Raw genomic sequence first — 14,531 nt, forward strand, 5'->3', positions numbered from 1 at the left:
AGAGAAGGCTTTCATCAGTGTGCTAGAGCTTAGGGAGTCAGTAAGTATCTCAATGTAGCAGCAATCAGGTTGAGATCAAGATGCCTGGGGACAGGCTTGTGGCCTTTCAGGGTAAGTGGGAGACTGGAAATGTGGGTAGAGCAGGGCAGCATTCTTCAGGAAAGGATATAAGCTAAAAGAACAAGATGTTAGAACAGCTCATGAGTTTTGTCTTGATATAGGGGTGGAGGACAGTGGGGAAAGCAGGTGAGTTGTCCAGGTTACACTGTCCATAGGGCCTGAAACCTGATGCTGTCGTAGTCTTTTCAGCATTGTCTCATGAAACAAGTCTGGGGGCAGAAGTGCAGAGTCCCTTCTCAGTAATGGAGACGACCCTGCCGCTGCCACTGCTCTGTTCCCTCCACTACATGGCGAAGGGTGGAGGAAATTCCCAGGAGCACATGGCCCAGGCCTTGCAGCAGTGAGGAGATCCAACGAAGGAGCTCCCTAAATGGCAGAGATAAGAGAAAATCAAATGATTGGGGAACATGAGAGTTGGTTCTTGAGCTGGCAGCTGGGGTTTTTTTTTACAAAGGAGAGTTATTTGGGGATAAGAGAGTATAGGAGATGGAATTATGGAGACTATCCGATGGTAGGGGATGGGGTAGTATGACATATTGATCTCTAACCTGAGTACTTTTTTGGGGCCAACTCCTTGAAAGTCACAGCTCATGGAGTAGAGCCCGTAGAATGTGGCTTTGACATTCAGGCTGCCAAAGAGGTCTCGAGGATTTTGCTTGTACACGTCAAAGGTAATGCGGGCGATATCTTTGCTGTGCTTCGGCTTCTCCCGGCCCAGGCCATATGACAGCACCCCACTCTGTAGGATATCCTCATTAGTGCAGTGGATACTGACACCCCCATCAGCATTGGGTCATACCCACCCTCTCTTGGGCTTCTGTCCACTATGTCCTAGGTAACTCCACATCTCACTCTGTGCCTTTGTCCCTAATATCAGGGTTAGGCTAAAGAGGGAGCTTTGGAAAACTACAAAGGATTGTTGGCCTGAACAGTGCAAGTATGGTCCTCTTACCCTGGTGGGGCTCCAGCTCTGTCCCAACTCCAGCACCATCAGGCATGTGTCATCCTCCAGCATCTGGAAGAAGTCCTCACTCTCCACAGACGTCCCATCCTCTTCTAGTACCAGTGTTAATGCTCCATGCAGCAGCAGGGTCTTTAGTGCCTATTCAGTGGCAAGAAGCAGGAGGAGCAGGTGTTATACTATGCCCCTCCCCTCTAGTTGCCCAATATCGATCTGTTGTCCCTAGGCAATGGTCAATATCCAAGTCTACTCTCTGGTGCTAGCTATCCCTGATAATGGCAGCAGCTCTCGATATACTTCAGTTGTTAGGGGACCCTCATTAGGGGCTGACCTTTTTCCTTTTTAAAAAATTTTTGTGTTGCTGAGGGTCCAGGGTCTCCATATGTTAGGCAAGTGCTGTGCTTCTAGACTGAACCCTTAGCCCCCTTTTTTCCTTTTTGCTCTGTCATTGTCACCACTTCCTGCTTCCCTCCCTCTAAGTCATTCCTACTGGTTTAGAATAAAAACTTTGGCCAGGGGCTGGGCAGTAGCTCATGCTTATCCCAGCTACTTGTGAGACTGAGGTAGAATTGCTTGAGCCCAGGAGTCTGATATCAGCCTTGGCACAGAACAAGACCTCACCTCAGCTCAAAAAAAATCTAGCTAGATTATCTTGAAATCCATCTTTCTGTCTTGTCTACAAGGTCTCACCTCCCTCTTCCCCCAACCTCAGTGTTTTCCACATCATTTTTCAGTAATAATGATGGCAAGAAGCAGGAGGAGCAGATGTTATAGATAACCTGTGCCACATATCTATGAAGACATTACATACTTCTTTTCTTTTATTCTTTTCAACAACCCTAGGAAGTGGTTTATTATTGTTTCCTTTGTACAGATGAAGAAACAGGTTTTGATTTGATAGGTCACATAACCTCCCAAGATTTTTTTTTTTAAAGAGAGAATTTTTAAATATTTTTTAGTTTTTGGTGGACACAACATTTTTATTTTATTTTTATGTGGTGCTGAGGATCGAACCCAGCGCCCTGCGCATGCCAGGCGAGCACATTACCGCTTGAGCCACATCCACAGCCCACCTCCCAAGATTTGGACAGCAAGGAAGGGGTAAAATCAGAATTTGAATTTGGTTTTTCATACATATCACCATTTCATACTGACTTCTGAATTCCATCCTCCAGCCCTCCCTATATACTGTTTCCCTTATTCCCAGAGAAAAGCCCACAACTTGGAAAATAAACAAATTTACCCAAATTCAACCGAAGTTATTTGGGTCACACCTCCGCCCCCATTGACTTTTAGCCCTTGGAGGAACAGCTATGTGACCTTAGCCCTTTCTACTCTATCATCTCAAGTTGTCACTATTGAGTCCCTTGGCTGCCCCTGTTATAGGAACCTAGGAACCTGGCTCACTCACCTTATCTAGCAGTTCCTGGCGGGTGGCAGCTGTCAGACCTTTCCTAATTGTCCGCTTATGATCACAGACACGGAAGGGTCTCTGAGGCGGTGGGGCTGAAGTCCATACTCTTCGGCCAAGCTCAGAGCTCATATTGGATACAGCCCTGGTTGTAAAGTTGGGAAGAAGAGGGAAGAGGGGTGGGATGACTGAAGAGCCAAAGAGGGAGGGTCCTAGGTTTGCAGATCAGCTAAGGGAGAGGCATTGGAATGGGTCCAGTAGTTCAGGAACTGGACAAATGTGTAAAGTAGGGGGAGGAGGGGAAGTGAGTCTCTTAGGGGCTGAATGGAGTTTTGTTCCCCACCTAACCATATCCCCAGAGTTAGAGGTTAGAGAGGAGAGTTAGTAATCACCTGAGCAGGCCATTGGGGTTCAGGGATGAGAAGTACTCCATGGTAGAGGGAAGTAGGAGAGTTGCCTTCCTGGGGCCTCTGGATTGGACGCTGCACTGTGGTGCTGGGGCTGAAGTGACGTTTTCTCTTACAAAGCTGGATTCTCAGTCCTGAAGAGGTGGGGAATGAGTCAAGCCCAGCTCTGGCCCCCCTCCCTGGCCAGTACGAAGGACAAAGTCCAAGGGGAGAGAAGGAGGAGGGACCTAGATAAGGTGGTAGAAGTTGGACTGCCAGCAAAAGGCTCTGAGACATGCGCGTGTGCGCAGGTGCCCATGCGTGTGCATGTGCACATCTGTGTGTGCTGAGGGCCCTTGTGAGGGTAAAAAGGATGGAATGTGACCTCTGGTGTTTTATTTCTTTGGAGGGAATTTCTAGGAATAGTTCCTGGCTCCCAGCTGCTGAGAAGCTGTATTGTATGTGAGGTGCACTATTCTGTGCTGCCACCTACAGGAAAAGCCATGGGCTGTAGCTTCCTGGAAAGATTGGGCAGAAGGTGAGGAAATGGGTTTAGGGTGGGGAAATGGGGTGGGAAACAGACTTGGGCAAGGCTTGGATAAAATGAGAGGTGAGGCAAGTGTTTGGAAGTGGTTTGAGGAAAGGATGGATCCTGATCCGCGGATCCAGGATCACCAGATCTTGTCTGGGACCCTCTCCTTTCTGTTGACCTGCTCTTTCCTGGGTAGGAGAGGGGCTTGCCAACGTATCCTTGGCTCATTCTCCAGAACTGTTGCTTCAGTAGTGACCTTTGTTCCCACCTTTTTCCTTTCACCAAGTAATGGGCATGAAGGAGATGTGAATGGGGCAGGAGGTGTCCTTTGATGGTATCAGGACTTCAGCTTTATCCATCTCTGATTTCAGTTGCAGTGTGATGAACATTGTATGGAAGCTTAGACTGAAACTGGAGTTAACACCTCAAATGACCACAATTCCTCCTCTCCTGCCTTGGAAGGAACCTTATAGGGTACCCCAGATCCTCCAACTTTTTTTTTTTTTTTTCCCCTGAGAAACATGGAGTTCCTTCACTACTCAGGGACCCAGCCAGTTGCATTTCTTAGGCAGGCTCAAGGCTTTGGCAAGATACTGATAAAGGTGTTTAGATTGTTGCCTGAGAGAAACTAGCCTCAGCCCTGAACCAAATTCCTTAAACCCTCTCATGAATTCTGTACCCTGATGCCCTTACTGTGGGGATAAGTGGAACATCTTTTACTCTCCCTTTCATAAAGATATACTGCAGCCTGCTCTGTAAATACTTGGGACCAGTCACCTGGAGTTGAGTGTTTCTTTGGATTCCCAACTAGCCCCATGTTGGGATGATTGGGATACCTTGTGGGAACTCTCTTGCCACTTTTGGGTGACTTTAGCCCAGATGGAAGAATCCTTGTCAGAAGTTGTTAGCTTACTCAAACCCTTACAAGCACAGGGGCACTTATAGTGGCATTAATGCTTCAGGACAGTCTTCCAACAGTGGACACACCTTGGTCTCCTGTTCTGGGCATTCTGTACGTTTCCCAGAGGTAGGCCCAGTGCCTACCAAAGGAATGTAATGCCATGCCATGCTCTTAAGGGTTTCTTCTTTCGTACCTATTTTGGTGGGGGGGGGGTACTGAGGATTGAACCCAGGGGTGCTTAATCACTGATCCACATCCCCAACCCTTTTTATTTTTTATTTTGAGGCAGGGTTTCAACTTAGCTTCAACAAGTTGATGAGGCTGGCCTCAAACTTGAAAACCTCCTGCCTTGGTCTCCTGAGTCACTGGGATCACAGGTGTGCACCATCACACCCAGCTTCTCTATGTTTTATCCTGCTTCCTCCCCTCTGCTTCCTGAATCAACCTTTCAAATACAGGATTACCTATACCCACGCCCTTATCTCAGGCTCTGCTGTTGAGGAACTCAAACTAAGACAATGCTTTTGGTGTCCTTGTTCCCAGAGAACTCCAGTTTGGGCTGTTGACTGGGCAGAGGACTTTCTTTTCCCCCTCCCTCCACTCTATTGATCTGCTGGGCCCTGTTGCTCCCCCACTCCCTGCCAATCTCTTAATTTCCAATCTTTGCCTGACCTCTCCCAGCAGAGAGAACTTCTTTTCAGTATGTCTCTACACAAACTGCACCCTTTCCTTTCTTATATCCTTGTAAAGATTCGTAGTGTGATCTTGTGGTTGTGAGGTTATAAGCAAGCCCCTTATGTTAGTCAGCTTTTCATCACTGTGACCAAAGTACCTGACAGGAACAACTTAGAGAAAGAAAAGTTTATTTTGGCTCACAGTTTCAGAGGTCTCAGTCCATTGTTAGCTGCCTCCATTGCTCTGGACCTGAAGTAAGACAGAACATCATGGTGGAAGGGCCTGATGGAAAAAAGCTATGCAGCCTGTGAGAACCAACCAGCCAGAAAGGAGGGGAGAGAGAGAGAGAGAGAGGGGGAGAGAGAGAGGGAGGGAGGGGAGGGGAGGGGGAGAGAGAGAAGAGGAAGAGGGGAGAGGAAGCCAGGGACAGTGATAGTCCAAGGCCATGCCCAAGTGATCTACTTCCTCCATCAATGTCCAGCCTCCCAGTAGTCCATTCAGCTATCAGTGGATTAATCCAGCAAATAGATTTATATAAGGTCAGAACCCTAGTCATTGCTTAAAAGTTCCATCTCTAAATCTTTCTGTAATGGGGGCCATACCTCCATGAGCTTTTGGGGACATTCCAGATCCAAACCACAACACCCCTTAAACCTCCATGCATTTCTGTCTCCTCCTCAACAGACCTAGCACCATTCCTTACACTGAAAAGTTGTCATTGACAACCCAGCCAAAATCCAGAGGGTGGAGCGAAACTCCCAAAACAAGAGATGGTTGGGGGTGGACTGGGAGCTGAGGAAAAAGGGAACTCAGCAGGGTTGGGAGGCTGAAAACAGGCCAAGTGAGAGCAGCTGAGAAACTGAGTTGTGTGGGTCACCTCTGCTGAATACATGCCAAGGAGGCCAGGAAGCATAAGCACTGCAGAAGTCATGCTGGAAGGATGGGGGGGGGGGTGGGCAGAAATGAAGAAGGGACAAGAACAAAAGCAGGGGCTGGAGTTGTGGCTCAGTGACAGAGCACTTGCCTCGCATATGTGAAGCACTGGGTTTGATCCTCAGTGTTAGGTCAGTTGAAGTGGCTAAGGGAACAAACAGCCAACAACAAATCAGGTGCCAACAGACAAGTAGTGATAATCACCTGTCAATCAGTGGGGTCTCCTGACTGATCCTGGAAGGACATGGAATTCAGCAAGATCTCCAGACCAACCCCAGGAGAACAAGCCCTTTCCAGTCCCAAGCTCTCCCTTCCTGCCCCAAGCCTGATAAAATTACAATCCAGCTGAGCCTGGGTGCAACTCCACCGGACCACTCTGTTGTACTGGAGGGTCTTGCCCAGAGCGAATCTCAATAAAGCCTTGTTCAGCAGTTTTTAGTCTGCCTCCTTTTCTTCACTGGTGCCTGACCTTACACTCAGAATCACATAAAATAAGTAAACAAAATAAAGATATTGTGTCCATGTATTAAAAAAAAAAAAGCAGGGTTCAGGGTCAAGTACCAACTGAGTGTTTCTGCACCCTCAGCTTCATCCTGCTTCCTAGGGAGGCAGGCTCCCACACGTCTGGACCTGTTAGTGATGGGAAAGAATGGGGTGAGGGAGGGGCCCCAGGAAAAGGCCAGGATGAGCCTCATCTTGTCCCTCCCCATTCTTGCCTCACCCTCTGCAAATGTGATAGACATTGGCACCTGATGCGTTGCTGCCTCACCTTTCAGTTTCCCCAGGCCTCTGAAGGCCCCCAGCCCTACCTGCTCCTAGCTGGGTAAGTAGATCTGCCCATGCCCTTTTTCTCCACACTGCCCACTTTTAAGGGGCGGAGATGGTAGTAGTGACAGCCTAAATTTAGGACAGCCTAAAGTTAGGAATGGGGGCCTGAGTAAATTTAGGACAGTCTAAAGTTAGGACTTCTGGGTTCTGGGAGGTGCCAGGAGTGAAGGCCACCCGACCTGAAGCAGAGGATCTAGGTTCTAAGAAGGAGTGGTATTTGAATTGGGGGTCAGGATCCTCCATGTCAAGATTCCCAGAGAGAAGAAGGACAGGCTGCAGGGAAGTGGAGGGAAGCACAGTTCCTTCTCACCTAGCATCGGAGGCAATGTGGACTTATGCCCCACTTCTGAATGCCCTCTGTGGCCTCTTCCAGCCCCGCAGAAGAAGGATGTCAGTCTGCTACCGGCCCCCTGGGAATGAGACACTGCTGAGCTGGAAGGCCTCACGGACCACTGGAACGGCCTTTCTATTGCTGGCGGCGCTGCTGGGGCTGCCCGGTAATGGCTTCGTAGTGTGGAGTCTGGCTGGCTGGCGGCCCGCACGTGGGCGACCACTGGCGGCCACGCTAGTACTGCACCTGGCGCTGGCCGATGGCTCGGTCCTGCTACTCACACCGCTCTTCGTAGCCTTCCTGACCGGGCAAGCCTGGCCGCTGGGCCAGGCGGGCTGCAAGGCTGTGTACTACGTGTGCGCCCTCAGCATGTACGCCAGTGTGCTGCTCACCGGCCTGCTCAGCCTGCAGCGTTGCCTCGCCGTCACCCGCCCCTTCCTGGCGCCCCGGTTGCGCAGCCCGGCTCTGGCCCGTCGCCTACTGCTGGCAGTCTGGCTGGCCGCCTTGTTGCTTGCTGTCCCGGCCGCTGTCTACCGCCATCTCTGGGGGGACCGCGTTTGCCAGCTGTGCCACCCGTCGCCCGCCCACGCCGCCGCCCACCTGAGCCTGGAGACTCTGACCGCCTTTGTGCTTCCTTTTGGGCTAGTGCTTGGCTGTTACAGCGTGACGCTGGCGCGGTTGAGGGGCGCCCGCTGGGGGTCTGGGAAGCAGGGGTCGAGGGTGGGCCGGCTGGTGAGCGCCATCGTGCTCGCCTTCGGCTTGCTCTGGGCTCCCTACCACGCAGTCAACCTACTGCAAGTGGTGGCAGCACTCGCTCCACCAGAAGGTGCCTTGGCGAGGCTCGGCGGCGCAGGCCAGGCAGCGCGGGCTGGAACGACAGCCTTGGCCTTCTTCAGCTCTAGCGTCAACCCAGTGCTCTACGTCTTCACCGCTGGGGATCTGCTGCCTCGGGCGGGTCCCCGGTTCCTCACACGGCTCTTCGAGGGCTCTGGAGAAGCCCGAGGGGGAAGCCGCTCTAGGGAGGGTACCATGGAGCTACGAACTACTCCCCGGCTACAAGTAGTGGGGCCGGGAAAGGGCAATGGAGACCCAGGGGGTGGGGTGAAGAGGGGCAGTCAGGAATGGGATCCTTGACACCAAACCCTACAACCATGTCTGCTTTTCCCCTACCACTTTTCATCTTCCCTGAAACTCACTCCTCTGAGGCATTTGGGGACCCTTTTCCAACTAATTTGGATCTGGCTGGGTAGGATTATTACATACCTGGGGCAGGTCCAGATTCCTCAAAACGGAGGGACTTTGAGGATAGTGATGTCCCTTATTAAAAAATGCTGTGTGCTTGCAAGTTGGCATATACCCATGTGCCAGCATTGCTTACTTGTTGCCAGTGACTTTATTGTGAAATACATTGGGAAGTCATTAGATGATGACTTAAGTGAGTTTCCCCTTTGGTGGTTAATCCTGTGTGAGTTGTACTAAAGCCACATAATTCCCAGGTAGATCAACCTTGCCAGGGCTGGAAGTATCAGCCTTCAGTGGTATCTTGTGCTGCTCTCCTCAGCCCAGGTGGCCTGGTTCCCCTAGGCCTACCCATAGAACTACCTGGCAAATGGAGAAAGAGCAAGAGAAGGTGTGGGAGTTTGGATGGGAGATGAGGATGAGATCCATTCTTTGGACTCCTAACAAAGCTGCCTGGGGGAAGAAACTGTATCTTCAAGGAGAAAGTAAATCTGTGGGGTTTGAAAGGAATGTGTTCCTGTCTTGTAGGTACAAAGAGGCACATGGGTGGGCAGTGGTGTAGGGGCCTGGAAATCTGAGATTTACGTCCCTCTCTGACCATCTAACACCACCCCCAAAGCAACTTAACTTGAAAAAGAGCTCAGGAGCCTGTTCTTGCTTCACCAGGGGTTGTTTGGAAGTTAAGGGATTATGGGGAATGACAGGAATATTGGAAAACAGGAAGAATTTTTCAGGGAGGGAGGATTTCCCTCCCCTCCCCTCCCCTCTCCTCTCCTCTCCTCTCCTTTCCTGTCTTCTCCTTCCCCTCCTCACTCCTCTCTCTGTTAAGTTTTATCTTCTCCCAAGACTGCTAGCTATTCCTAATCCCTCTTTCAATATTTCTTAGCCCTATCTTTTGGAATCTTTCTGTTTCTGGATCTAAAAACTGTTTTGGATCTTCACACTTTTAATTTGGGGGTGTAGCATTGGATTTGTTTTCAGGGACCATCCACAAGCACACAGGTGACCAATTCATCCCAGGTGGTCCAGAACTTTCTCAGGTTAGCACTGTAAATCCCTTATCCCAGTCCTGTTATCCCCCTAACAAACTGAAATGGTTGGTCACATGAGTGGTTACTCTGGCCATTAAGCCAGGCCCTGCTTTAGTAAATCTTCACATCTTCCAGGCAGATGTCAAGAGAGCAAAAGAAATCCAGTCCCCAGGGTCATGCCAGGGTCACCAAAACTAAGGTTGGAATGAACTAGGGTGACAGGGATTGTGCTCAGAGTGCCTAGTCCTTGGTGGGAGAAGAAAGACCTTCAAGGAAGATGGGGGTGGGGAGTAGCTTGAGAAGGGAGGCAAAGACAGCCCAGTTTCTGTCTGAAGGGCTTCTTGTTGACCCTGGAGCTCTGAGCCAAGAGCTTCTTTTTCCAAACACAGGCTTCTTCCGGTCCTGGTGTTCTAGGGCAGAAAGAGGTTCCCTAACTTCCTGTTACATGTTCCCCATCTCTCTCACCCAGCTTGGTCAGAGAGCCCTTCCTCAACTCTGCTTTTAGTTTTTTTTAAAATTGTTTTAGTTGTAAATGAACACAATACCTTTATTTCATTTATTTATGCGATTCTGAGGATTGAACCCAGTGCCTCACACATGGTAGGCAAGCGCTCTACCACTCAGCCCCAGCCCCAGCCCTGCCTTCAGTTCTTGCTGTGGTTTCAGCCCATTTCTTTTCATCATATCCTTTGCCTGACAGTTATTGGGTCGACTCTGCTCTGGCTTTTCTCAAAGCAGAGCAAGTAGGAGCACTGTGAGGTATCAGGGACCTTGCAACTTTCTTGAGAAGTGACAGGGTTGAAACAGAAGCAGAAAGGTATTCTTAATTTTAATGTTCTACAGGAGATTTCAAGGAGAAAAGGCATCCTTCCATTCAGGAAAAAGAAGGGGCTCCTTCTCTTTTCATATTCCTGGATTTCTCTCTTGGTAGGGCTGGTGTGAGGCATTTCTTGTCACTGTGCCCTTGCTTCTGCTTCTCATGTTCAGTCCAGGGCTTCAGCCTTTACTTTTCACAAGTGGAACTGGACCACCTAAGTCTGTGGGAATACAGGAAAGAAGTGATGTTGGTCTCCTTGCCCAGCCCCTTATTCTTAAAAATCTAAACTTGGCAGGGTAGCCACATGGGCAAGCACAAGGCAAGTGGTTGGGGGAAGGGGAAGAAATTTGCATTCTGTATGGTACCAAGACCACTTAGACTGGTTTCTACAACAGAAAATGGAGAACTGGTTAACATAGAATGGAACATAGAATGGAACCAATTCCCCTTAAATGAAGGGAGGGATGGCAGGCGCTGGGAGAGGGCTCTTTTCCCACAAGCAGGATCATGGCTCCAACTGAAGCCAAGAACAGGATGCTGCCCTCTTTGGTTTACCAACATGCTCTCTTTAAATCACAATGTTACCTAACTCACATCCAGACCCAAAATCTCTTACATTTTCAACCTATACATCCCATTTATCTAAAGATCTACATTGTACCTGTGAAATATATGCAAAATTTAAGGAAAAAATTTGGATATTGGCATTTTAGCCTTTCAGTCTGAGCCTGTTTCCCCTCTCCTGCCTTCTTCCCTCCTCCTATAATTCATAACTTTGCTCAATTTTCCAGTCTAGACCTGCATCTTTAGACCACACCCCAGCCAACTCATACTGGCACCCCTAATTCCTCTTCTAATGCCCTTTCCTGGGTTCTTTTTCATTGCATCCCACCCCTCAGGAGTCCTCCTTCTAGCTGGGCTGCCCTGGAGCACAAAGACTATCCCCCTTCCTCCCAGTTAAGGGAGGGGGTGGGGGTTTCAGCCCCACCCTCAGGAAGATGTGTCTTCCCCCTCCTTTGTTCTGTGGTACTTCCTCTCTGGTTGACTTAGCTGAAAGCACTCATACCAAGGCCCACGCCTCCGACACTGGGACAGATCCAGATTAAGCTATACCACCTTGCCCTGGCTCTGGGATTGGCATCAGCTTTCAGCTGTTTGGCAAAGCTTATAAGTAAGTATCCTAGAAACTGGGAAGGTGGTGTGGGGGACCAGGTACAGCCATGAGAGAACGTCCAAAGGAATCTCTAAAGAAAGCCCAACAAGTGTAAACGGAGTTGGGAGGATTTGACCTCAAAGCCTACCCACTAACTCCATCCCCATCCCTGTTATTTCTGGTGAACCCCTGGAAGTCTCTGGGGTCAGAGTGGGAAGGTGATTGGAAGAAGTCAAAGGGACTGAAGGGCTAAGGTTCAGGCAGGGGACAAGGGTGCTTTCAAAAGGTACAGCACTGGTGAGGAAAATCTCCCAGTTTGATTCTGGGCTTCAGGAAAGGAGTCTGAAAAGATATGAAAATGTTGTTACTGGGGATGGCTGTTTATTTTGTAATTAGGTCTGTGAACAGGAAGGGGCCCCGTGGCCCAGTTAGGAAACTAGTTTTTCTACTCAACCGGATCCCCTTAAGTCAGGTCAGTTGGTGGTGATGGGGCAGTTTTAGTGCCTCTGATGATGCTGATCTTGGAGACAGATCAGCATTTTCAGGCTAAGTGTGTCAGGGAGTCAGGAAACCTTTGGCTTCCTACCCTTATGAGTGTCCACCCTCACTTCCAGGTCATTGTGATGGCCACGAACACTACATCTCCTGCTGCATCCTCCTCACGAAATGTCATGTTCATATCTCTGTTGGCTATCATCTTACTGTCAATTGCACTGGCTGTGGGGCTTCCTGGCAATAGCTTTGTGGTGTGGAGCATCTTGAAAAGGATACACAAACGCTCTGTCACTGCCTTGCTGGTGTTGAACCTGGCCTTGGCCGACTTGGCCGTATTGCTCACTGCTCCCTTTTTCCTGCACTTCCTGGCTCATGGCACCTGGAGTTTCAAATTGGCCGGCTGCCGCCTGTGCCACTATATCTGTGGAGTCAGCATGTATGCTAGTGTGTTGTTTATTACAGTCATGAGTCTGGACCGGTCACTGGCAGTGGCCCGTCCCTTTATGTCCCAGAAGCTGCGCACCAAAGAGATTGTCCGGCCGTTGTTGGCAGCTATCTGGGTGGTGTCCTTTTTGCTGGCCACGCCAGTTCTTGCATACCGCACGGTGAGTTTGGGATTGAACAACAGGAGCCTGGTGTGCTTCCCGAAGTACCCCAACGAAAGGCACAGGGCATTTCATCTACTCTTCGAGGCCTTCACCGGCTTCCTGCTGCCCTTCCTGGCCGTGGTGGCCAGCTACTCCGACATCGGGCGCAGGCTGCGGGCGCGGCGCTTCCGTCGCAGCCGCCGCACGGGCCGCTTGGTGGCACTCATCATCCTGGCCTTCGCCGCTTTCTGGCTGCCCTACCACTTGGTGAACCTGGCCGAGGCGTTCCGCGCATTAGCGGGTCTGCGCCCTGGGTCCGGTCCCACCGGGGAGCGGCTGCAGCTGGCCCGCCACGTGCTCATCGCACTGGCCTTCCTGAGCAGCAGCGTGAACCCGGTGCTGTACGCGTGCGCAGGCGGCGGCCTGCTGCGCTCGGCCGGCTTGGGCTTCGTTGCCAAGTTGCTGGAGGGCACCGGCTCTGAGGTGTCCAGCACACGCCGCGGCGGCACCCTGGTCCAGACCGTAAAGGGAGCCATTCCCTCTCCGGAGCCTGCACCCGCCGAGAGCATCACGGCCTCCTCTGAGCCTCTCCAATGAAGCTAACTATATGAGATCTGGTGGAAGGAAGCTCGCTTTCCTCCTCGGAGAATCCCACGCTTGCCTGACCCAGTTCTGTACCCGGGGAGAAGAATCTGCGCGGGAGACCGGGTGGGGCGGAAAGAAGAGGGTGGGGTGGGGCAAGTCAGGGCAGAATGAGAGAGCATTCTCTGGCCAGATTCCTGCAGGAAGCTTTACAATTAAAACTCAAGTCTGAAATCGCGTCAACCCTGTGAGTGGGGGCACGTGTGTTATGGGGTGTAGGAGTGCTCACAGGCATCATGGTGAGATTCCTCTCAATTGTTGAGAGTCACATTCTTTAGTTCCCCGTGATTTCCAGTTTTGGAAAGAGAACAAAAGGAGATTCTGAGGTAGGTGATCTGCAGATCCCACTTTGAACAGCGTTCACAGACTACTGAAGGAGACTGTCAAAAAAGACCACCCATGTAGGCTTCTCATTGCAGGCTTATGACTCAGGGAACCTTCTGAGATAATGGGCTGCTGTGAAACATCTTCCCTGACACCCTGGTAAGTGTCCTTGTTAAGTGTCCAGCTTCCTGCTAGGAATCTTTATCCTCTCAGCAGATGGTCTAGGGCATTACCTTCCTTTCCTCCATTTCCCAAGGAGTTCTCATTTGAGATGAAAGTCATTACATCTTGTCCCCTAGAATTCTGCACATCAGCATCTACCAGCCCCACAATATACCCTGGTACAGAGTGAGCCTGAGGGCCCTCTGTGGCTATGGTCACCCACAGGAAACAAAGACTCCCCTAAGCTAGTACTTCAAAGGGGTGACTGTTGTCTTGGAGCACCTTTGGCCCAGCTTTGTTCTGATGACATTTTAGGATGATGACAGCAGCAGCGGCAGTGCTGTGTTCTGTGGATCCTCCCCATAAAAAACAAGACAAAACAAGCAAACAAACAAACAAAGAACCAATGTGAGTCCGAGAGAGAGAGAGAGAGAGAGAGAGAGAGAGAGAGAATAGCAAAACCGAAAGTCCATGCGCAACATCTGTAACAAATGCAGAGTATTAAGATATCTCCTGTGGATTTCAAAATATGAGCAGGCGAGAATGAAGCATTGATCTAAATCACATGTTTTATATCAGCATTTGCATAGAAAGATGCAGAAGCAAGCAAGGCAGGCATCCAATGGCCCTGAGTACAGGAGAACCCCTAAATTATCTATAGGTCTTTACAAGAAAGCATGGTGGGACAATTTGAAAATAGCAGCTGAGACTGGAAGGAACCTAATAGATTATTTTGTAGGCCTCTTGCCCATTCTGCATTTATGTTGAATGAATAAAAGTTCAATGTCATTTTCCTGGAAATTCTTTCCAGTGTTTGTGAGTAGGGGCAGGAAAGGACATATCTTTGTTTTGAATTATGTGCCTAAAATTCTTTAAGTTTCCAAGGTATACAAAATATTGGAATCAGGTTAGTATGTAGGCAGGCCGGCCAAGAGAGTCCTCTCCTGAGCTAGTGAAAACAATCACTCCCTTCCCACTTGCTTAGGTACATGTGCACACACGT

At 50.0% G+C, this 14,531-nt stretch overlaps 3 protein-coding genes across 6 annotated transcripts; 2 read left to right on the forward strand and 1 right to left on the reverse strand.

Moving 5' to 3' along the window:
• Positions 1 to 26: 26 nt before the first annotated feature.
• Positions 27 to 8,392, reverse strand: Cideb (cell death inducing DFFA like effector b). 4 transcript variants are annotated; one of them, XM_071607782.1, is made up of 7 exons: positions 8,342 to 8,392; positions 7,058 to 7,157; positions 2,885 to 5,235; positions 2,493 to 2,637; positions 1,073 to 1,222; positions 669 to 859; positions 27 to 486 (listed from the first exon to the last, which is right to left on the reverse strand). In XM_071607782.1, exons 3-7 carry the CDS (start codon positions 2,923 to 2,925, stop codon positions 357 to 359), a joined length of 657 nt encoding a protein of 218 aa, XP_071463883.1. In that variant the 5' UTR covers positions 2,926 to 5,235; positions 7,058 to 7,157; positions 8,342 to 8,392; the 3' UTR covers positions 27 to 356. The 4 variants fall into 4 exon arrangements, with proteins under 4 accessions (XP_071463883.1, XP_071463884.1, XP_027775806.1 ...); XM_071607783.1 differs by lacking the exon at positions 8,342 to 8,392 and having other exon boundaries at positions 2,885 to 3,033; positions 5,188 to 5,235; positions 7,058 to 7,488; XM_027920005.3 differs by lacking the exon at positions 8,342 to 8,392 and having other exon boundaries at positions 2,885 to 3,033; positions 7,058 to 7,488.
• On the forward strand, positions 7,062 to 8,212 carry Ltb4r2 (leukotriene B4 receptor 2). Its single transcript, XM_027920002.2, has one exon. The coding sequence runs from the start codon at positions 7,073 to 7,075 to the stop codon at positions 8,210 to 8,212; it is 1,140 nt and encodes a 379-aa protein (XP_027775803.1). The 5' UTR covers positions 7,062 to 7,072.
• Positions 8,393 to 11,216: 2,824 nt separating the features above from the next.
• Positions 11,217 to 14,329, forward strand: Ltb4r (leukotriene B4 receptor). Its single transcript, XM_027920064.2, has 2 exons — positions 11,217 to 11,336; positions 11,933 to 14,329. The coding sequence occupies exon 2, from the start codon at positions 11,942 to 11,944 to the stop codon at positions 12,995 to 12,997; it is 1,056 nt and encodes a 351-aa protein (XP_027775865.1). The 5' UTR covers positions 11,217 to 11,336; positions 11,933 to 11,941; the 3' UTR covers positions 12,998 to 14,329.
• The last annotated feature ends 202 nt before the right edge of the window (positions 14,330 to 14,531 follow it).

This window comes from Marmota flaviventris, chromosome 2 (genome assembly GCF_047511675.1).
Source record: "Marmota flaviventris isolate mMarFla1 chromosome 2, mMarFla1.hap1, whole genome shotgun sequence".
In the NCBI taxonomy this organism is placed as follows: domain Eukaryota; kingdom Metazoa; phylum Chordata; class Mammalia; order Rodentia; family Sciuridae; genus Marmota; species Marmota flaviventris.

Coding starts and splice junctions, on each gene's coding strand:
- Cideb (XM_071607782.1), bottom strand. CDS start 2,925: ATGGAGTACTTCTCATCCCTGAACCCCAATGGCCTGCTCAG. Junction 2,638..2,884: donor AACCCCAATGGCCTGCTCAG/GTGATTACTAAC, acceptor CTTTACAACCAG/GGCTGTATCCAATATGAGCT. Junction 860..1,072: donor AGAGCTGGAGCCCCACCAGG/GTAAGAGGACCA, acceptor GATATCCTACAG/AGTGGGGTGCTGTCATATGG.
- Ltb4r2 (XM_027920002.2), top strand. CDS start 7,073: ATGTGGACTTATGCCCCACTTCTGAATGCCCTCTGTGGCCTCTTCCAG.
- Ltb4r (XM_027920064.2), top strand. CDS start 11,942: ATGGCCACGAACACTACATCTCCTGCTGCATCCTCCTCACGAAATGTC.